Source organism: Erpetoichthys calabaricus, chromosome 3 (genome assembly GCF_900747795.2).
Source record: "Erpetoichthys calabaricus chromosome 3, fErpCal1.3, whole genome shotgun sequence".
Lineage (NCBI taxonomy): Eukaryota > Metazoa > Chordata > Cladistia > Polypteriformes > Polypteridae > Erpetoichthys > Erpetoichthys calabaricus.
This window is the reverse complement of record NC_041396.2, coordinates 244,549,771-244,574,131: the sequence shown is the minus strand read 5'-3', so window position 1 is coordinate 244,574,131 and position 24,361 is coordinate 244,549,771. Positions and strand designations below refer to the sequence as shown.

At 36.6% G+C, this 24,361-nt stretch overlaps 1 protein-coding gene across 1 annotated transcript in view; it reads right to left on the bottom strand.

Moving 5' to 3' along the window:
- Positions 1-24,361, bottom strand: part of lama2 (laminin, alpha 2) — an 820,770-nt gene that overhangs the window by 211,852 nt on the left and 584,557 nt on the right. The window contains 6 exon segments of the mRNA XM_051924216.1: positions 6,480-6,597; positions 7,221-7,342; positions 7,430-7,615; positions 8,062-8,241; positions 8,672-8,815; positions 22,511-22,747. Of these exon segments, the coding sequence (XP_051780176.1) occupies positions 6,480-6,597; positions 7,221-7,342; positions 7,430-7,615; positions 8,062-8,241; positions 8,672-8,815; positions 22,511-22,747 (987 nt within the window).

Genomic DNA, 24,361 nt, shown 5'->3' with positions numbered 1-24,361 from the left:
CAGTCTGAAAGAATATTTTTGGAAAGTTTTCAAATATGTAATTTTTTCTTAATCACCAAGCTATGCCTTCTGCATAAGCATTATGTTATCTTCAACCCATGGAGCATGTTACCTGAGATTGTAAAACGGGCAGTAAATGGACTTTGAGACAAACAAGACTGCGTGGTCCATTAAATCAAATGAGTCTGCATACATTAATGAGTTGAGATGCCTTTCTTTTCAGCCCATAAAGCAGTTATCTAATGTGCCTGAAATGTGCCCATTAAAACCAGGATGCTAAGTATCAAAATAAGTGAAAGACTGGAAGAGGATTCTTGACAGTTTGTTGGTAGTTTATTCATTCTTTAGTGAAGTTAGCTCATGTTTTGTAATATAATGATGGTGATACCAAAATAATAAAGTGCTGCTGGTTTAAACATGTAAAAAACAAACAATTTTAAAGAGAATCCATCACTGGGAAAAAGACTTTACAATGCATTATATACAAATTTTAAAAAGTTTTGCCAGAATATGCTCAGAAAGAAAAACACTTATGTAATTCTAGTAGATATCATTTTATCTGATCTATGATAGTGCTATGAAAATATACTGCTCAAAAAACTTAAAGGAACATTTTGAAAACACATCAGATCTCAATGGGAAAAAAAAATCATGCAGGTTATCCATACTGATATGGACTGGGTAATGTGTTAGGAATGAAATGAAAGTGAAAAAATGATGCGGCAGGCTAGTCCATTTTGCCGAAATTTCATTACAGCAACACAAAATCGTACTCAGTAGTTTGTATGGCCCCCACATGCTTGTATGCATGCCTCACAATGTCGGGGCATGCTCCTAATGAGACAACGGATGGTGTCCTGGGGGTCTCCTCCCAGATCTGGACCAGCGCATCACTGAGCTCCTGGACAGTCTGAGGTGCAACCTGGCGGCGTCAGATGGACCGAAACACAATGTCCCAGAGGTGTTCTATTTGATTTAGGTCAGGCGAGCATGGGGGCCAGTCAGTGGTATCAATTCCTTCATCCTCCAGGAAATGCCTGCATACTCGAGCCACCTGAGGCCAGGCTTTGCCATGCACTAGGAGGAACACAGGACCCACTGCACCAGCATAGGGTCTGACAGTGGATCCAAGGATTTCATCCCGATACCTAATGGCAGTCAAGGTGCTGCTACCTAGCCTGTAGAAGTCCTTGCATCCCTCCATGGATATGCCTCCACAGAACCTCACTGACCCACTCCCAAACTGGTCATGCTGAATGATATTGCAGACAGCATAACGTTCTCCACAGCTTCTCCAGACCCTTACATGTCTGTCACATGTGCTCAGGGTGAACCTGCTCTCATCTGTGAAAAGCACAGGGTGCCAGTGGTGGGCCTGCCAATTCTGGTATTCTACGGCAAATGCCAATCAAGCTCCACGGTGCCGGGCAAGTGAGCACAGGGCCAACTAGAGGATGTCAGGCCCTCAGGACACCCTCAGAAGTCTGTTTCTGATTGTTTACTCGGAGACATTCACACCAGTAGCCTGCTGGAGGTCATTTTGTAGGGCTCTGGCAGTGCTCATCCTGTTCCTCCTTGCCCAAAGGAGCAGATACCGGCCTGCTGATGGGTTAAGGACCTTCTATGGCCATGTCCAGCTCTCCTAGAGTAACTGCTGGTCTCCAGGAATCTCCTCCATGCCCTTGACACTGTGCTGGGAGACACAGCAAACCTTCTGCCAATGACACGTATTGATGTGCCATCCTGGAGAAGTTGAACTACCTATGCAACCTCTGTAGGGTCCATGTATCGCCTCATGCTACCAGTAGTGACACTGACCAAAGCCAAATGCAAAACTAGTGAAAAAACAGTCAGAAAAGATGAGGAGGGAAAAATGTCAGTGGCTTCCACCTGTTAAACTATTCCTGGTTTGGGGGTTGTCTCATTGTTGCTCCCCTAGTGCACCTGTTGTTAATTTCATTAACACCAAAGCAGCTGAAACTGATTAACAAGCCCCTCTGCTACTTAACTGACCAGATCAATAGCCCAGAAGTTTCATTGACTTGATGCTATACTCTGATTAAAAAGTGTTCCTTTAATTTTTTGAGCAATGTATTTTATATATTGAAAAATTAGGTTTTTTTCACATAACACAATGTGCAGACAACACTTAATAATAATTAGGAATCCTAAAATTAAAATGACCTAAAAACACTATTATTGTTTAATTTCCTTTTTTATTTTTTTTTAAATTACACTTTTGCTTAATACTTCATTTCAGAATTACAGACATTTTGTCTTGAAAAACCATGTAAAAATGTTGCATTTTTTGGCTTGAAAATGTCATTTTTATTAAATCTAATCTTTCTACATAAAACATGCAAAACACTGAAAGTACAAAGTTAGAAGTATATAAAGTATAATAATGATGCACATAATAATAATAATACTAATAATAATGCTAATACTGTATATACTGTGAACATGTGTTGTTTGTCTGGCATATCTTGAAGTAAGGGAAATACACATTCCAACGTCACAGTCGGACAATAGTAGCATAATTCCTTGCAGATTTACTTTTCAGACTGATCAGCTTTTGAACAGCACACTGCACATGTGGGATTGACACAAGCATCACTTTACGATTCATCAGAATCACTTTCGATTTCACTTCAGCATCACTGCTTGTATCACTGTCAACAGCATGCAACACCTGGACTTTTGAAAAATGTTTCTTACGAGACGCCATTATGAGGCTAGGAGAGGACATGTCTGCACTGTTCCCTGGGTAATACTTGGGCCTGTAGCTGACACAAGACATGCCTATATCATTTCCCGAGCAATGCTTGACACTAACGCTGTTGGCACTTTTACAGCCCGAGTAATCTTTGGGTCTAACATGTATAGGCATGTCTATATAGTTGCCTGAATGATGCCAGGGACTAACGATAATTAGGATATGTCCAGTGCTGAGACACGTAATCTAAGTTATTAATCTTCCTTGTTTAGCTGCTTTTAAAGCAAGTGCTTTAAAATGACTTCTTCCTTTTAATATTAAGTGGTGTTAGTCATGGATTGAAAACTTGTAAGTACTTTTGGATCTTGCAAATGTTTGATTTGCCTTTGGTTAGCTTTTACTGGATCTCAGACCGAACCTGTTAGCCTTGGGTTGCCTCTTAGGGTAGGGCTTTCTTCATCATTATTGCCAAGTTTTTCCCTTGCTTTGCCATTTCTATTTTTCTTTGGTTTATTTAATAAACTTGGAATTTTTAAGAACATTGTTTGTCCTTTTAAACCAAATGTTTCTGGTTATCCTCTTCCTTAAAGGACATTTGTAAATATTTATAATATTTTTGAAAATAAAAAAAGACTTAGCACCATTTAGAGCTTGAGTTTCAGTTTGGGACAAGGCTATCCAACATGAGGCCTGTGCAGTTAATTCTGACAATTTGGTGTTGGATTTTATAAGAGTCTTGGGCAAAGGCAGCTACATGGGGACCTAAACCATGTCTTAAAAATTGTTGAAATACTGATAAAACTGACCCAGCAGAATCCTGAAAAATGTATTCTAAGACAGCAGTGGAAATTCAGAGAAAGTGCATTCAAGAAGTAACACAGAAAGTATGTCTTCAGTGTTCTAGAAATACAGAGCAAACTATCAAATTGTGAATCAGAGACTCTGACAGCTTCTAAAAACATCTGCAAGAGGTACTGAGGCAACATATTGCTTATAAGGCTAAAAGGTTTATTCTTATTTGTGTGTTCTGATTCTTCTCTGGCTGATGACCTGATCACTTTCTATGCACGGCTTGACACTAACAGAGATAGCATTAACTTGCCGGTTAGCAAGGATAACCAGTACTAGCGCCGCTCACAACAGCAGAGATGCGATTTCTGTTTCAGAGCATTGTGTCCTTGGTGCTCTGAGGCATTGGAAGTGCAGGAAAGCATCAGGTACAGATGGAATTTCTGAGCACATTCTTATATTATGTGCTAATCAGCAAGCTGGAGTGTTTACATCCATCCTCAGTGACTCTTTAGCCCAGTCTGTGGTTCCTACCTGATTTAAAAAATCTGTTATTGTACCCATACCATAGAACAACAAATCCATGTGTCTTAATAATTACCACTCTGTAGCACTCACATCACTTGTCATGAAGTGCTTCGACAGGTTTATTATAGGCTCCATCTGCTCCTTCCTTGTACTCCGGTTTGCATACTGTACAAACAGGTTTACAGATGACACCATCTCAAATATTCTGCACACCTCTTTGTCCCATGTAGACAGCAACAAGGGTAATTATGGAAGATTGTTGTTTATAGACTACAGCCAGGCCTTTAACACCATTGCCCCCAACTTATTGGCCTCAAAGCTTAAAGACCTGGGACTGAACCATCTCCCTCTGTGACAAGGTGCTTGATTTTCAAACAGGCAGGCCTCAGGTTGTGAGAGCAGGCATCTACTTTTCCAACACTATCACTGTCAACACAAGAGTTCTACAAGGCTATGTACCGAGTCCTCTGCTGTGCTCCCTTTACTCACACAATTATGTGGCCGAGCACAGCTCCAACACCATTGTTAAGTTTGCTGATGACACAGTAGTCTTATGCCTCATTTCCAACAATGACGAGGAGGCCTATCTGAACAAGGTAGAGAACCTGGCAGCATGGTGCCAGGCTCATAACCTCTCACTGAATGTCAGCAAGACCAAGGAGCTGGTGGTGGATTTCAGGCAGAAGCAGCAGCAGATCTACAGCCCCATCAGTATAAATGGAGTTCCTGTTTAGAGGGAGAGCGGCTTCAGATACCTAGATGTGCACATTACTGAGGACCTGACCTGGACCCAGCACATACAAACTCAGGTTAGGTAAGATAGAACCTTTATCACCTGAAAGCAGCTGAGTAAATTCAAGGTCTCCCCACCTATAATGAATACTTTTTATAGCGGCACCATAGACAGCATCCTAACACAGAGCTACACATCATGGTTTGGGAATTGCTCAGTCCAAAACTGACAAAGCCCTACAGAGAGTGGCGAGTTCAGCAGAGTGCATCTTAAGGTCAGCACTACAAGATATCTACATCAAGTGCTGCATGACCAGGGCAATTAAAATAATTATGGACTTTACCCACCCCAGCAACAGACTTCAGCCTGCTCAACTCAGGCAAGCGGCTGCGCAGTCTAATGGCAAAGACCGAGAGACTCAAGAGGAGCTTTCAGGCCGTAAGGATCCTGAACTCTGACAAGCCAATAAACACTCGAACCTAAAACTCATGGCACACTTACTGTAACTTACTGCACAGTAACTTTATACATTATACTGTTTCAGATTTCCGATTTTAACTTTAATCTAGTTTAATTTAATTTAGTTAATTTTATTTAATTTTGTTAACTTTGTCATCGTTTTCTTAATTTTATTATTTATGCTATAGTGTGTTTGTTTTTGTTTTGCACAATCTTGGAGTAGTCCATCTTTTCATTTCGCTGCACGTTGTACCTGTATAACGGTGTGTGATGAATAAACTCTTGAATGTTGAATCTAAAATGAGACATTCAATAAAAAGGACAGGTCTCTAAAATAAATGGGATTTAATTAATTATTTTTTTTATCCAACAGGTAATCACTTAATAACCAATTATTTGTCTATATTATGAAAATAAAGTAAAAACATTCTTTAAAAGAATGGAAATCCCTTATTTGTATTGGGCCGGTTAAAAACAACAACAACATTTTTATTTCTATAGCACATTTTCATACAAGGAATGTAGCTCAAAGAGCTTAAAAGAGGAGTTACAAGAGAAAAATCAACAAGTTAGAAATAATTATACAGTATATAGATAAATAAATGATATATAAAAATAATTTATAAAGAATCAATATGTACTAACATAACACATTAATAACATTTATCTAATCTTATCTAATAGTTAAAGAAATAGGGTTAATCAGCTAGTGAGTGTCAACTGATTAGGTTATTTGAGAATGTGAATGAGCATGGATGTATTTCACTTTATTTAGCCTTCTTAATTTTGCATTTGTTATTTTTTCGGTTCTGTAGCTCAGATCTAATTCCTCAGCATCATGATGAGCACCATCCAAGGCTCTTGGCATATATAGTACACAACATTTTAAACAGAGCTATTTATAACGGGATCACTGGCAGGTCAAGTGACTTGCACAGGGTCAATTAGTGAGTCAAGTGTAGAGTCTGAACTTGCAAATTTATAATCGTTAGTTCAGGTCTTTAATTACTACATCACATCACATTGTTACCTACTCTAAGATAATTACTCCCTCTGAAAAATTGCACAGTTTATTCTCGTCAGGTTTGAGGAGTGTAACATTAGTACAAAAAAGGGGTTACTTTTGTCCTAAATTAAACCACATGGAGCAACTAGACTGCAATGAATATATTGTATTGCTATTTTCCACCTGTGTTCGGAGGCCAGTTCAGATGAGGTGAGGTGATGTGGAAGTTAGTATATTTAATATGCTACCTCACAGGAGAGTCCTGAATATCCTGGGGGACAGTCACATTGCTCAATCTGATAAGCACGTTCACTCTCCCTCAAGCTTTTGCCTTCTTCTGCCACCTCCATTGAGATTTCTGAGATTCTGAGTGTGGAAAACAATTAAAAACATAAAGATGTCATTGTTAAAATGTATTAATTTATTAATAAGGAAAGTGTAACAAAGCAACCATCCACTTACTGTCATTTCTGCCCTCCAAGAAACACAATGGCACTAAGCTATAATGAATTGCATCTTGTAAACATACATTTTCAGACATGACCATCTTTATGAATCTCTTTTAAATTATAGGCCAATTTCAAACAGCTACCTTGTAAAAGTTTACTTTGTAAATTTTGAGACTTAACATTGTCAAAACATTGTTAATTCATGGTTGTAGGTGATAGTGAGGAGTGTCACCTTTCCCAGCACCATCTGGCACAAGCCTGGAACAAGCCTTGGATGGGGCACCAGTCAGGCCCCACACATGTACAAACTCACCCCCACACTCCTGCTGTGTCAATTCATACATGCACATCTTTGGGGATGTGGGTGAAAAAACAAAGGAAAATACATTCAGAAATTTACAGAATAAGGTACATGCAATATAGAGAACTACCAGGCATGGCCAGGGCATTTGGCCAATGAGATAGCAGCTCTATTCAATGTGATTTGGTGTTATTGTTGTTAAGTAAGCTGAGTGTTGCTATCACTGTAACATTTATTACCTGGTTTGTCTCATTAGGTTTCCATAAGAAGCCTTAATCAAGATATACTCAATATTATACAGAACATTCATAAAATCTTCTCTTGTTAAGGGGCTGCCATCGTGAAGAAATTTCCAGTTGTGCTAAAAAATAAAAAAGGCATATTGTGCATTAGGCAAGCCAATAAAACACAGATTTGTTCAGCATTTGAAACTGTCTGTTTTATTTACCTCAGTCATTTCTATTTCATGCCTGGTTAGCTGGCCAATCTGGAGTCCAGGCATATGGCGCACGATTGTTTTATCTTTGGCCGGGCCGCCTTTTATTATGACCTGTGGCTCATAATGAGAACGTCCTATTTCATCCCTCGCCTCAAAATAAATTGCATATTTCAGTTTACCACCATAGGCTGTTATCTGTTGAACAAAATAATAAAATTCAGATTTTACAAGCAATTATGTCAAAGAAATCACTATCTCAAATCACAGGCTTTGAACATTTTCATTATCTCAAGCAGACTACATCTATTTAAATATACTATTACAAAATTCGTTTCTTCATCCTTAACAAGCTGATATTGCTAAAAAATACCTTCTGAATAAACTAACATCTTGATTGGCACTTGATAGTGTTTTTTAAATGGTAGCATGTATTTTCTTTTTAAGTAAACTTAAATATTACAGATTTTAAAGAAGATATACACACATACATATATATATATATACAGTATATATATATATATATATATATAGTATGTACATATAATACATAATATATCACTTTTTTAAATTATAAACATTACTTTGTCATAATTAAAAACAAAATTCCTGACAACTGAATTAACACTAAACAGAAATATTACCATGCGGCCCTGAAACTGCTCTGGCAGATTCCAATAAAAAGGCTCTGACAAGAGGTCCTGGGTAACAGAATCTATGTTAGCAACTATTTCAGGATACTGGAATGAAATGCCATTTGTGGTCCGTCTTTGATTTGCCTTATCCACCAGAGGCAGCACCATCTGGTCAGGTCTGAGTGTCAGCTACAAATGACAGAATATAAAATGGTTATCAAAAGAATCATTTATTAAAAATTGTTTACTCTAGAAACATAGCAGGCTTTCATTTGCTGGCAAATGATTATTTCACAAGGCAGTCTAACATGAAACTAAACAAAAAGGTATTGCTGCTTTCTGTTCAGTTTGCTGGCACTAATTCAATATATTCAAATATTCAATATATTAATTCAATATAGTAATTTAGAGCAACATTGATAAAATAAAGACACAAGCTGAAAAACTTCATACTTTCATTAATTTAAAAACATAGTTATTTTATAATATGAATTAATTGTCAGTAAAACAATTTTCGATTATTGAATCAAAAAATTGACACTCAGCGAAACATTTTTCAATGTTCATCAGGAACATTGCAGCATTTACTTGAACTGACAGAGAAGATTTTATTACTCACCCACATACGGATTAGTCCCTTTGCCTCGGTGCAGGTGGCTGTAATGCCAAAACAGTAGCAGTTGCTGCATCCCAATGGATTATTTGCACTTAGTCCAAAGGTGCCTGGCTTACACCTATCACAATGCTCACCCTCTACGTTTGGCTATAAAAGAAAACGTAAGGCTTATGTTTACTCTGAAAAAAGGAAAGGTGATTCAGTTAAGTAAGTTACTACATTAGAACCATTTGAGAAAGATGGAAAATTGATGAAGACTGGAGGCTTTCTCCCATGATAGGAGAATGGAACAATGGGCTTCATTACGTCTTACTATGCACTCAAGATGCACTTTTGACCTTGGAAAGTCACAATGTAAAATGCTAAAAAAAAGGAACAGATAAACGCATATTTTAAATATTGCAATTTATAAGAATATACTTTTTGTACAATAATTTTTTACTTTATGAAGTAGAAGTACATAATAAACAAGAATAGTTGTGTCACATATTTGAAATGTTAAAATATGTGCTTCAATTGATATGTTTAAGGTTTAAATATTCTTTCTTGTAATAGAGATTTATCATTTTGTTACCCTCTGACAGAGGTCCATACATGGTTAAATCACTAGTAAAAGATATAACATCAATATTATCAAATTTGTGATCATCAACCTCGAAATAGCATAAAAGAACACTCCACGTGCATACATTACTGGTCCTCTTTTTTTTTTTTTTTTTTTTGAAGTTTTGTGAAATGCACTAAATTTGATCCCTCTTACCCCTTTAGGAGGTAAACACCTGAGATCAGTTGATGTTGCCTGAACAACTTCAAGTCCTTCTGATCATTTTTGTTGAAGACACCCATTGGCTTACTCTTTATCCTTAGGGTGTAATTTCCTGAAGAAAATATGGTCCAAAATTGCCCTAAAAACGTTTTTTTTTAGTCTAGAGAGCCAAAAAAACTGGGGAGTCTGGGGATAAAATATCTTTTATAACTAGACGTCAAGATGAATCAAACCAATATATGGTTGGTTTTCTTGTGCTGGTGAGTCAAGAAGCGCTGGAACATTAGAACAATCTAGACGAGAATAGGCCATTCAGCCCAAAAAGCTCACTAGTCCTATCCACTTAATTCTTCTAAAAAATCATAAAGTCGAGTTTTGAAAGTTCCTGTCTACTGTCTACCACACTACCTAACTTCTTAATGTTTGTGCGAAATTTACCCTTATCAAGTTTCCAACTGTGCCCCATGTTCTTGATGAACTCATTTTAAAATAACTGTCCTGATCCACTGTACAAATTCCCTTCATAATTTTAAAACCTTCAATCATGTCACCTTTAATCTTCTTTTGCTTAAACTGAAAAGGCTCAGCTCTTTAATTCTTTCTTCATAATTCACCCCTTTTAGCCCTGGAATCAGCCTAGTCGCTCTTCTCTGGACATTTTCTAGCACTGCTGTGTCCTTCTTGTAGCCTGGAGACCAAACTGTACACAGTACTCAAGATGAGGCCTCACCAGTGTGTTACAAAGGTTGAGGATAACCTCCTTGGTCTTGCACACCAGGGCACCATATAACATTAATACTCTGTTAGCCTTGTCAATGGCTTCTGAACAATAAAACTGACATGATTTCAAAGCTTTCATAAATAACTCTCATGAACATACAATAGTATATTTAAATTGTAATTTTGCAGATTATACTGTAGCAGTGATGTCTGGTACATAACATGTTATCTGCAGTGTACTACTAACATAGCCTTTATAATCTGAATGGCTGTGTAGTGATTCCTTCTAGTTCTGTGGAGTTGTCATATTGAGATGAATGTTAATGTGGCTGAAAGATATAACATGCATTCTGATGCCAACATTATAAATGTAGCAAAAAAATATGTAAGAAATGTACTTAACATGTCTGAATCATTAAAAGGCAACCAACCCCCAGAATCCAACTTCCCACCATACTGGGAGAACATGGTAATTCCAAGTACATTGCTCATTGCTTTTTTTATGAGACTGTAATAAAAAATAAGGGATAATTGCCTAAGCAATCTAATAATGGTACATTTCTCAGAGTCTACTTACATAAATACCATAAATGTGAGTAATTCCTGTTATAGACCTCCGTAAGGATGCAAAGTGATAATTTAAAAAATGTTTCATTGTTTAATTAGTTGACTGCATTAAATATCTTCACACAACATCAAAAACAAACAATAGTATTTTATTCTCATTTTCGGGGCCTGTGCTCTGTGACATTAAGGGCTTCTATGCAATGCAAACTACTCATAGTGACTACACATGACTGCTTCTTTGAGATAAAATGCAAAATCATATAAAACTGTGACACCACTTGATTAACCTCAGACATGACACAACAACTATTATATGACTGTTACTTATAAATTGAGGTCTCTGATAACCATCATGGAAAAGAGTTAACATTAACACATTATTCAAAATTATTGGTAGTACATTTGATACAGTGATGAAACGAACCAAACTGAGTTAGTGTAAAAAACATCACATATACAAAGCTCACAAGTTAGTAGTTAGTCTGCAATGTGATCTCTCTGATATTTCTTCCACAAACTAAAGACGCGTGTGCCAGATTGACTGGAGGCAGTAGATAGGTACCACATAAGTGAATATGCATGTGTTTTTGAAATCATCTAATTCAGATATAGATCACTTATTTGTAAGCATAAGTCAGTGGAGTAAATGAAAGGAGAGATAAGCAGAGACTGTAGCCATGATGCATTGATTTTAAGAAACTCCTTAGCATTTAGACTCTAAATTTTAGAGTAAAGCAGGTTTACACAAGCTTATACCATTTACTGATTTCTCATGTTAACTGGTGACAAGGTACCTTCAGGCCTCTTTTTTCCTTCCTATACAGTAATCAAGCTAAGACTTTGAAAAGTGTTGGGGACAAAATATATAGCAGCCTGTTGTCCAGAAATGTTCTTGGTATTCTTGGAGTGTGCCTATGACCTGGCACTTTATAGTCTGACACAATTTCTGTGCAAGACCATAAGGGTAATATAGTTACTTCTTGTATAGGTAAATTCTCATTACTGTATTGACAGAAGTCTCAAACTCAGCAGGCACTATGAAAGGAGAGCTTTATACTGACTCTCTTGACTTTACTATTAATAGTATAAAAATAATGATTCTTCTTTTTTCTACTTTTTCCGCTTTTCCACTGCTCAATTTTTCTTTCTGTTTTCACTCTTATGTTGCATTACTCTGGTTTATTATGTACTAGTAGTCTGTGCATTTTACTTTTGTTATTCCAAAGTTTTTAGGTAATGTTGTTATTTTGACCAGTCTATTGCTTATGGCTGTTAAAAGCATAATTTAAATTTGAATGCTGCTTGAATTGGAAAAAGAAATACATGTTTCAAATGAAAACAGTACCAAGATGCATTAGCTGAAGCACAAATTCTAGCTCAATTGTAGATGATAACACAGCATTCAGTGAACGAGATGAAAGCTGAGATCATGGCTATTCTGTCCAATTGTTTTGATGACAAGCAAACATGAGAGACTGAGAAAGAAACACATTCTAAAGGCACTCATTTTGCACTCCTACTTTAACCCTCTCTCCTTTGACCCTCTTGATTTAGTGACAAGCCGAATAATAGTGGCAATTTGATGTCTGCAATAATGTACATCACTTTCTAAATAAACTGGAAAACAATTCTTCTAAATTAACATTCATGGTTTCTACATATGGCTTAATAATAGCTCTAACTGTCGCAACCACCATAGCAATAATGAAAAGTTTTAAAAGATAATAATCTATATATATAAAAATGGAATGGGTGGGTCGTCGGGTGGGCCTTTTTTTTCATTCCGTCATTTTTTTCGACGTTTTGAAAATGTAGAATGATTATTTGATTTTTTTGTTTTTATTTGATCGTGTCTATGTAGCCGCCGTCGTAATAAAGTATCGCTAAAATCGTCATTTATCGTAATTTATTTTTGACGTATAACGTCGCCGTCGTCGAGGTCAGTGATACCAGTGCAAAAAATCTGCTTACGGTTGAAAGACACGCCCTACTCACTGGACAGTTAAAAACACCAATCAAACTAACGATGACATCAAGTATTACCCAATCAAAAGTAGGAAAGGAGGCATCTTCATAAAATGCGTGTGGGATGATTTGCATGAGACGCTACTTTAAAAAAAAATGATAAAAAAATACGGTATAAATCCCGTCCAGTACTGAATCAAAACGAGACGCGCAATTTTTATTCTCAAACGCGGCACGATTCCGTATTTAAAGGACGGGTGGCAACCCTACAGTGCCAGGTAACCACCCATACAATCACATTGTGATTCAGACTAGGAATGCAATGAATGTAATTACCCCGATCTACATACAAGGCGAAAGTCTTGCAACATTCAAAGATGATGGTTTGGGATAAGTACACCATACAACATAAAAGAGCTTATGAAGCCTTGAACCGAAAAAGCAACATCTCAGAGATCGTAAAAAAAAAAAATAGGAGCTAATGTCGTTTTACTCGCTGTAGATTTTAGTCAAACATTACCAGTTATTTCACGAGGGAGACCAGCACATCAACTCAACGCGTGTTTAAAATCCATGCTTCTCCCACGGTCGGTTATATGTCGCGTGTTCTCGGGTAGGTGCACCAAAAAATTTATACATTTAAGCATGTAATGGGCAAACAAAAAATGAGGTATACCCCGAAGGCACAGCAGTAGTACTTAATGTAACTTTACTTCTTAAATGTTAATGTTTTACTGTTTAATAATTTATACGCTTCTTATATGTTGTTCAAATTCTTTTATCAAAATACCACTGACAGCGCAATGCACGATAACATCGAGTAAATACACCATACGCATCCGCCCACGGCTGCCCTGCTGTGCGCAGATAGGACTTGATTGTACAATAAAATAAAATAAAGATAAAAAGACTAAAACAATCATCACCCATAAAGCGGATAGTAGACGTGACGTACTATATGTGTACCACATTTCAAGTGTATAGGTGCAACGGTTTGCGAGCTACAGGTCATTTAAAATCCTGGACAGACACACAAATTGCCACGGTAGCAAATTACAGAAGAAGATTTTACTGTTTAATAATTTATATTTATATGAAACGAGCTGTATATACCCGGCGTTGCCCGGGGCAGAAGTAACGTAATCGGTCAAACACTTACATATATACCAAAGTAAACCTAATCGGTCAAACAGTTACATATATAAAAAAACCGAACCTAATCGGACAAACAGCTTCATATATACAGAAGCGAACCTAATCGGACAAACAGCTAATCTATATACATAACCAAACCTAATTGGTCAAACAGTTACATAAATACAAAAGCAAACCTAATCGATGAAACAGCTTCATATATACAGAAGCGAACCTAATTGGTCAAACAGTTATGCACGTGCAGAATAATTTTAGAAAGATTATGCGTGTTAACAATCATTAAAAAGAAAAGATTGAGGAACTCTTCTATATGTGATGAAGCTGGATGAAGCTGACTTGACGAAGACGTAGGTGGCATAGATTGGTTTTTCTAAAACAGAAGAAAAAAATGAGTATCTATTATTATTTTAAATTAGAATGAAAATGAGAACCTTGATTAGAGATAGATTATCCGTATTAAAATATGTGCATGAATAAACTTTTGCTAACTCTCTAGCAAAAGTTTATTCATACAAATTGGCATGGGATGGCTTTGTGAAAAAGTAAAAATTAGATAAAAATAAATTGAGAATGCGTACTTCGATTTGACTGAGATTATCTGTAATGATGAAAAAAAAGTTTAGTATGTTTTTTTTTCCATACGGGAAGGATGTAAAACCTTACATAGGCACCCTTCAGCCCGTACTGAAGGGTAGTGTCAGATTCTTACTGACTAAAAAACACACTTTTTATTCCACAGCTACCCCAAAAACCACTATTAGGCATTACTTTGGGGTGGCAGTAGTTTAGTTATGAAACAGCTGGGTCCTGAAAAAAATCTGTCTTATTAGTGGCTTCATCACATATAGAAGAACAGTTCCTCAATCTTTTCTTTTAATGATTGTTAACACGCATAATGTTTGTAAAATAATTCTGCACATGCATAACTGTTTCACCAATTAGGTTCGCTTCTGTATATATGAAGCTGTTTGATCGATTAGGTTTGCTTTTGTATTTATGTAACTGTTTGACCAATTAGGTTTGCTTATGTATATAGATTAGCTGTTTGTCCGATTAGGTTCGCTTCTGTATATATGAAGCTGTTTGTCCGATTAGGTTCGGTTTTTTTTATATATGTAACTGTTTGACGGATTAGGTTTACTTTGGTATATATGTAAGTGTTTGACCGATTACGTTACTTCTGCCCCGGGCAACGCCGGGTATATACAGCTCGTTTCTTTACGATTATAAACAATGAATATGTGGGTCAAAGAGTGATGGGAATGGAAGATACAGGGGAAGAGAAAGTGAGGGAGGCAAAAATGGAGGTGGATGGATAAAGCAAAAGAAGATCTGAAGGAAAAGGACATGACTGGCAAGGTGGTGCAGGACCAGGGCGTACTGGCCATTGGGGCATTTGGGTAATGCCCGATGGGCCACGGATTCCGGTCTGGTCATGGGCCAGCCGTTTCATGAAATAAATTTTATGTACTGGTTACTGTTTGACATTAAAATGAATTTTCTAAACCACTAAACATTATCTGTCTGGTACTGCAATTTATATAGTCCTATATAAAATACCGTATTACATCATCAAGTTGCTTAAGTTGTCAGTACACAATGTTGCAACGAAAAATTTAGTGAAAACTGCCTTTTGCCAATTTCTGTTTCGATACCGCTACATTTCTGCTAGCATATACATTATTGCAATTTATTTTATATCATATCCTCTATTTAAATTCTTTGGTACTAATAATTAGTTTAGATTATGTATTATGCATTTTATTGTTCTGTGGTCGTCGGCACGAGTGATAATTAGTGGTTTTCAGCTGTGATTATTAGTATGATGAAATAAAGTTATAAAGCACAGGATAGGAATTTTTCATATTAGGACGGAACATTTATAGTTTAATCGTTAAGTTAATGGAACATTTCAATCAAGTGAGGTTTTCATTATAACCTCGGTTATAATTTATTCCATTGTAAATGTGCAGCTACTAGCCTACTAGGGTACTGGCACTTGGACATGACATGGACATTTGACATGTACTCTAACAACGTGTAAGCCGTGTTACAAAATTTTTATTTTTTCCTTAAATTTTATTTATAAGCATGTAATCAAATTTTAAGTTGTGTCTAAACAACAGTGTACAGATTAAGTTTGACAACAGGTTAGATCAGTGAAAGGCAACCTTTTCAAGTTGCGGCGCACTAAGTCCAAAAATTTTCTTTCGCGGCGCACCTGAGGGACTGCCCATAAATAAAGTCCTGACGACACACTCTATGGACAATCGCCAATAAAAACAGTAGCGTTCGTATTTTCTCATTCTATATTTGCTCCGCCTTCTTCTATCCATACAGTGAGCAAGATCTTCTAACAAAGAGACTTTTTAAGTCTCACGAGATGTGTTTTTGACACCGCTGGTGTTGATATTATGATGAATTGTGAACAGCGAAAATTTTAACTTGCATTCAAAATAAATACATTCGTTTATTCAACAATCTGATTAACCGTTATCTGTTTTTCCAACATAAAATATATTTTTTAAAACATTATCTTTTTAATCAACCAAAAGTTCAAAAACACTAGCAATTTTAAATATTTTACAAAAGTTTTCGCGGCGCCCCTAGAAAATTCCATGGCGCACTGGAGCACCGGTTGCCCGACAGTGGGTTAGATAGAGTTCATAGCATAGGCTCATAGCAAGTAGCGAGCCGCGTACTCATCACAAATTTTAAGAAAATTACAATGAATAATGGGTGGAGTGGGTCGACCTTGTCACCTCACTCGTTGAAGGATGCCTGGGCCGGTTTTGAGACCCAGTCTGCTCCTGTGCAGGACTGATCTGTTTGGAGAAGGTTGATCAAGCACATCAACCCTACATAAAAATAAGAGAAGATGAAAAGGAAGAAGAAGGAGGATTTCATTATGACTACAAGATAATTCCTACCTTCTTACAGAATCCTTTGCTAGCTGGATGCCTGACTGGGATTTTACTATTCACAACAACCTACTGGGCTTTGACTGGACTTTCTTGTAGTAGTCATCTGGGTACCCCTCAACCTTCCACCAAACCTTTTTGTTCTCAGCATTACTCAAAACAGCAGCATGCCAACTGGGGCAACATTTAGACCCTAATTTAGGTTCATGATTTTCCTGAACATGACAGTTAAACAAATGAAAGTCTTGGTAATATTTTAGCATTCTAGCTTCACCTCACCAGTACTGGCCTTAATAGGAATTCTTTATTAGTTTTATGCTCATTTTCCATGTTCACCCAGGTTGGCCAGATACGGAAAACTGGGTATTGAAGCAGAAAGCTTCATGACCAGATGCTGTTCCTGAAATCAATTTTGTTTAGTTGCCTTTTATGAGATGCAGGGGAGATGGTAACCTTATTCTAACTCCAGGTCACAGGAATAGCCTTAAAAGTCACTGAAGGTTGAAAATGATATTTTAACTCATACCTCAAATCAGGTTAACCTAAATATAAATGAAGAAAAAATGAGCTATGACAAGAACAGGGAAAAATGCAAAGAAATATTTTCATTCAACTGACAGGTTTATAAACAAGCTAAAACTCAGCTGTAGGCAAACTGCCTTGAAATAGTTTGACTAAAGCCTGCCCTCAGTGTAGATGAAAAGGCTTGATTGCCAAGATTATGATTAGACCCCTGGATTTAGGATTGAACTACAGTCAATAACACTAATCTCATAAACAAATACAAATTCACTTCCCTGCTGTCAAAGTTTCATTATAGTAGTTTTGTTTTTGTTAAACATGATGTTTTTCTTGATTGGTCGTGTAGTCTTTGATTCTGTCTTTTAACCTGTAGTTTATCTGAAACCATCAACTGCATCAAATCAGTCTTACAAGTAAACTGCACTTGAAAGCTCAGGAATCTTATTTCCAGTTCACATTTGACTTTAATATTATTTGGTTACTAATTTTACCCTGAAGCAAAGTACAGTGGATTCAGAAAGTATTCAGACCCCTTCACTTTCTGCACACTTTATTATGTAATACAGCGGTTCCAAAACTCAATCCTGGGGACCCCTGTGGCTGCAGGTTTTTGTTCCAATCAACTTCCATTTTTCATTGGACTCTTTGCCTAATTAAGTGAGTCATTGTTTCCCAGTTTGTGTGTTGTGGAGTCAAAGTAAAAATTACAAACTAAGTCTGATAGATTTTTATTAAAATGTAATAAGCAGTTATATGGGGAATATGTTATTTTTTCGTCGTTAACAGTATTTTCAACGTAACTTTCATTCTACTTTTTAAGATGTTCTAATTATTTAATTGATTGTTTACTAAATAGCAGGTCTGACACTGAAGTCGCTGCAGCTTTCATCATCCCGAGTGTCTGCTGTGCTGGTATCACTATTGGGGTTAAATGAAGGAAGCAAACTACACAGGAAAAGGGGAAAATAACAGCAAAACAACAAAAGAGAGTTAAGCATTTACAGCTTTAGAAAAAAATAGAAATATTTCTAAATGTCTTATAAATGTAAAAACAATCTGAATGCAAAATAAGAGAAAAGTAAAAAACACCAGATAATTAAATGACATCAGTTGTTATCGATTATTATCACTGATTCTGAATCTGGTTGGAACAAAAACCTGCAGCCACAGTGGGTCCCCAGGACTGAGTTTGGGAACCACCGATGCATAGATTTCATTTTTATTGGATAAATTTGACATTTATGCTCCTCAATCTACACTCAAAATCTGATAATGACAAAGTAAAATAAAAATCAAAAACTGAAATCTTTCATTTGTATAAATATTTTGACCCTTCACTGTGGCACTCCAAATTGTGGTCTGGTGCATCCTGTTTCCTCTAATTATCTTTGAGATGAGTCTAGAACTTGATTGGAGTCCACATGAGGCAAATTGAATTGATTGACACTCACCTGTATATATAAGGTCCCATAATTCACACTACACAAAAGGACCAAAAAAAAAAAAGCCATAAAGTCAAAGGAACCCTCTCTAGACCTTTGCAAAACAAATTGTGGTGAGGCATAGATCAGGGAAAAGGTTTAAACCTTTAAGTGTTCGGACAGGCAAGGTGGCCTTCTTTTCCACCATCTTCACTTTTTGACTGCATTGCTGAAATTAAATCCTGGTTTTCCTCAGATTTGCTTAAATCAAAACAGTGACAAAACTGAGGTCCTCCTCATTGGTACAAAATGATTATTATCCAAAGCCGATAATCTTTCATTTGCTATTGATAACTCCTTTGTTTCCCCTTCACTTCAGGTCAAGAGTCTTGGTGTCATCCTTGATAGTACTCTATCCTTCCAATCTCACATTAATAATGTCACCCGGTCTACTTACTTTCACCTACGTAATATTAATCGCATCCGCCCCTCCCCCACTCCCCATACCACTGCCATTCTTGTTCATAGTCTTGTTGCTTCTCGTCTGGACTATTGCAATTCACTCCTCTTTGGTCTCTCTAATAAATCTTTCCATAAGCTTCAGCTAGTCCAGAATTTTGCTGCTCTCATCTTTACTCGAACCTCACCTATTCACCATATTACTCCGGTCTTGCAGCAGCTTCATTGGCTTCCGATTAAGTTTCGAATTGATTTTAAAATTCTGCTGTTAACATTTAAGGCCATTCATAACCTCGCCCCTCCATATCTGTCCAACCTTCTCCATGTTGCCATTCCCTCCCGTAACCTTAGATCCTCTTCCTCCATCCATCTGACTATCGCTCTCATCGGTGTAACCACCATGGGGAGCAAAGCATTCAGCCGTTCTGCTCCCAAGCTCTGGAACTCACTACCTACTGAACTTAGAAATATCGAATCATTTTCAACCTTCAAATGTAAACTTAAAACCCATCTATTTAAAATGGCTTTTTCTTTATGATTACAGTGGCTTTGTTTGGTTTTAATTTTTATATTTTTTGTATTTTCTGATGTTTTAAGTTTTGTTTATAATGTGTTTTTTATTTATTGTTTGTTCAGTGTCCTTGAGTGCTTAGAAAGGCTAATTGTATAAATAAAATGTATTATTATTATTAAATAATTATGAGATGGAAGAAGTGTAGAATCAACATTATTGCAAGAAAATGAATATTTAGCAAAAAAAAAAATCTGCCAATGCAGTAAGCACACTTTACTTGAAAAGATTTTCTAAAATAAAATTAAAATAAATTTAAATATGTCAATAAATCTTAGAATAAAGAAAACAAGTTTTAATAGTTTGATATAAATACTTTTCACTTGCTTAAATTTCATATTTTTAGCCCGGGCAAACTGAGTAACCAGACGGGGTCAGGGAGGTGAACAAAAACCCAGTGGATACTCAAACAGAGCTTCAGAAGTCCTTTGCTAAGATGGGAGAACCTGTCGGAAAAATGGCCATCTCGACAGCACTACATCCATCAGGTGGTAATGGCAGAGTGCCTCATTCCTGCTTGGACATTGCCAAATGACATTTAAACTGTTAGTACACTTAGGTCTCTGAGAGCATGAGGAAAAAGATTCTCAGGTTGGATAAAACAAAAATTGAATTCTCTGGACAGAACTCCAAGTACTATGTCAGGCAAAGACCAGGCACTGCTCATCCATCACCTGCCTAATACCATTCCTGCGGTGAAGCTTGGTGGTAACAGCATCATACAATAGGGGTGCTTCTCAGTGGCAGGGACAGAAATATGGGGCAGAATTGAGGGAAGGATAAATGCAGCCAAATACTGAGAGGTCCTTGAAAAAAAACCTGCTCCAAAGTGCACAAGACTACTGGCTGAGGCGATAGCTCACCTTTCAGCAAGGACAATTACCCAAAGCAAACAGCCAAGGCAATGCTGGAGTCTGGTGCCACGCGCGATGACACCATTGCACAGTTTCAGACTATGAGTATCTGGAGCCGTAACCAAACAACAAGGGGATGCAAGAACTGAGACATAGGTAATGATAACTTGTAGAAAAAAATAGAATTCTGGCTTATTCCAGAGGTGCCGATAACTATGTACAGTAACGTCTTGCAAATATTCACAGTTCAATGCAAGAACATTAAAATAACAAGAAAAATAAGTGCAGGTGCTATATACAATAACTACAGTGTCTCCAAAGCAATAAGTGATGAGAAAAAATCTTTTTCTTCCTCCTTCTTCTTACACAGACCGTTTACAAAGGATAGACAGAAAAATAATCAAAAACAAAAAGTGAAAAATGACAATAGTAAAAAATGAGCACTCATAAGTACAGATTAGTTCCTCGTAAAAAATCTGTAAGAACCAAACTGTTCTTACTAATACTTACAAACATAATTCTTCTCTCTGCTCCACCAGCTTAGCAAGAAAAAAAAGCATGTTAGCCTGAACACTGGTCAGAAGACAACCCCTGGTGGTCTGGACTTCAGTTTTATACCACTAGTCCCTTTGCGTAGCCAATTATTACTCACGTCTTTCAGGATCCCCCAATAACAAGCATCGTTGAATCACACACCTGACATCCTCCTCTGATCAGGTGCAGCGTCCCTATTTTAAACCACCATCTTTCTCGGTGCACATGGATGTGTTTACAACCATGTTGCGCTGACTGCTCGTTCACCTCAGCAGGTAGCTACGTGGTGAACCTTCACCTACTTCACTCTGTCTTTTCCTTCTCTGCCTGCAACCTGCTAAACTCACCGCTCTGATCTTTCTTTCCCACAGAGGCTTCAGGCACGTGCTTTGCTGTTGGGCCCCTTAATTTCAAAAGTGTGCCTTGACATAATATAGTAGCATTGGACATGTGCCTTGGCATAGTGTCTATTCCAGCCCAGAGAAGCCATCTGACTCACAAACTTTCAAGTCAGTGGGTCAACTTGCAAGGCGACACAAAACGCTGGTGTGACATTGCACCACCACTGCTTTCTCTCTCACTAGATCGCTAAAATAGTAGGTAATTAACTTTTACCTTTAGAACTATTTAACTGAATGTGACAAGCTATTAATAGATATACTAAATGCTACTTTTAGATTGTCTGCAGACTCAGCTTATCACATTGAGTGGCTACAGGACAAGTCTCTGAGTAGCCAAAGCCCAGAGTTAAACCATATTCAACATCTGTGGAGAGACCTGAAGATGGCTGCTCACAGATCCTTCCCCTTCAGTCTAATAGAGCTTTACAGAATCTGCCAGGAACAATGGGACAAACTGCTCAAATCCAGGTGTACAAAGCTTAGTGAGACTTATGCAAGGAGGCAGAAACCTATAATTGCTGCCAAAGTGGCTTCTACAAGGTGCTGTGTTAAGGGTCCAAATACTTATATGAATGAGAAATTTCAGCTTTTGACTTTTAATAAATTTCTAAACCTTTTTGAAAATACACTTTGTCAATATAGGTTATTGAGGGTAGACTGATGGGCAAAAATGGCAAATCTATCCTTTTAAATTTTAATCTAAAACACAATGATGTGTTTAGAAATACTCTAATACTCTAAATACTTTCTGAATCCACTGCACATTCTTACTCAAAGCTAGATTTCTTTAGCAGCCACGTGATAATGATAACTTATTGATGCGCTATATTAGTAGTAATATAAACATGGAAAAAAAGACAAGCAAATTTTTGATGCAATCAGATCAGGTTAACATAAAAATATATGAAAAGGCAAAAAAGATGAGCTATGAGATGCATTTTTCTGAGAAAATGGAGGAGGACATTTTCATTGACAGGCTGTTTTACCTTGCAGGTGCATTGTCCAGTACGATCAGCACATGAACATGTTGCTAGAGTTTCGTCACATGTCTCCGGGGCGGCTCCCTCAAAAGAACACTCACAAGAGATACAGTGTGGGAAGTCTCGATATCCTGTCCTGCACTCATTGCACTTCTCTCCTGTAAATTCTGTTTGACAGAAACAGCAACCCGTTTCAGGGTTGCACTGCAGAGACTGGGAACCCATAACATTGCAGTCACAAGGCTGGGAGAGATAAAAAAAAAAAAGGAAACCATGTCAAAGAGTGGTCTTAATAAAATACAATGCATGGTCTATAAAGAAAAAAGAAAACATTTTTCTTAAGGCATCATGTTAAATTTTTTATTTGGAAAAAAGAATGAGATTTGATTAGATGTGTTTTCAAATATTTTTTCATTTCAACAAATACAATGCACATAATATTTTTTAAAGGTTAATCTAAAACAAGATGTGGGGAAGCTTAGTAGTTCACATCTTTGAAACCATAACAAAGAGCACAATTTAGTTCTCTACTATGCATTAAGCACTGCAAGAAATGATAACTGGAAATAAATTATCTCAACCAATTTAGTGAAGCAATCTCAGCAAATTAAGAAAAATAAATGAAAACACATGTCTGCCATTACCTTCTGTGATGTAAAGAAACAAAGAAAAACGCTTAAAAATTGTCTTCAAGCAAATTTGGAAATAAATAAATAAATAAATAAATAAATAAATAAATAAATAAAATGTGACAAAAACAGATTGTTGGAAAATGTTTTTTTTAGCCTTCCCAAAGACCATTTCATTGCTTTTTCTGTACAATTTTCAAACATGTCTTTTCAGGGCATTTAACAATAGTTGCTAAAATGAATACTTTCAAAAAGTCACTGCTAAGAAAGGAAACCAGCATTTGGTATTTTTTATGCACTTATTATTAAAGTCCAATCTTCAGAGTATATAAAAGAGCAGACTACTTTACTACATGTTGCTATAAACGTTCACTAAAAAAGTCACTTTTTTGGTTTTAAAAAAGGTGTTTTTTTATATATTAACAATGAAAAGCAAACAAAGCTATGAAAATTCTAACAATTTAAATCACCCAGTTGTCAAGCCATATTTTTTTTAAATAACATGAACTAATTTGTGCACATCTAATTGAGAATTCAATTATAATTTACTTACATCACTCAGCTTGTAATTACACTTTTCTTACTTGCCTGATTAAAAATAATTAAACCTAAATTAAACAGAAGAGAAAGCACAAGAATACTTGGTAGTTTTCTTACTCGCTGTTGGATCAAAAGCTATTCAGAGAAAACTACTAATTCTGGCTCTACTTTAATTAAGCTTTCTTTTAAAATGTTATGTTTTGAAATTATGTATAACTGCAACACAATGCAATCAGGCAACAAGGAAAAAGAAGCACATAGTACTTAAAATATAAAAAAAGCATTCCATCGGTCATTAAAAATGAAAAACATGAAAAAACTGGATAATTTTAACAACTGTAAGAACATGAAGGCACTGAAATCAAAGTAAGTTCCATAAAAATATGCATAGAACGTTCACCTTGTATAACAGGCCTGCATTGTGCTGCAAGTATCTTATAAAAGACAACTGGGGCACTTTGCCTGACATTTAAAACTGTGCATATGCAGTGTATGCTGGAGGATTTCATAATTTAGCAGAAAATGTAAGTTTTGGGACGGTCTCCTGTTTCATTGACTATTTGACTACTGTTTGCCTTATTCTGACTATGCTGCCAAAAACATTTTAATAGTTGGTCCTGATTGAACCTGCTGATGCTCCAGCTTAACTTTACACTTTTGTCTTTAATTCTGTGTAAAACTCACATCT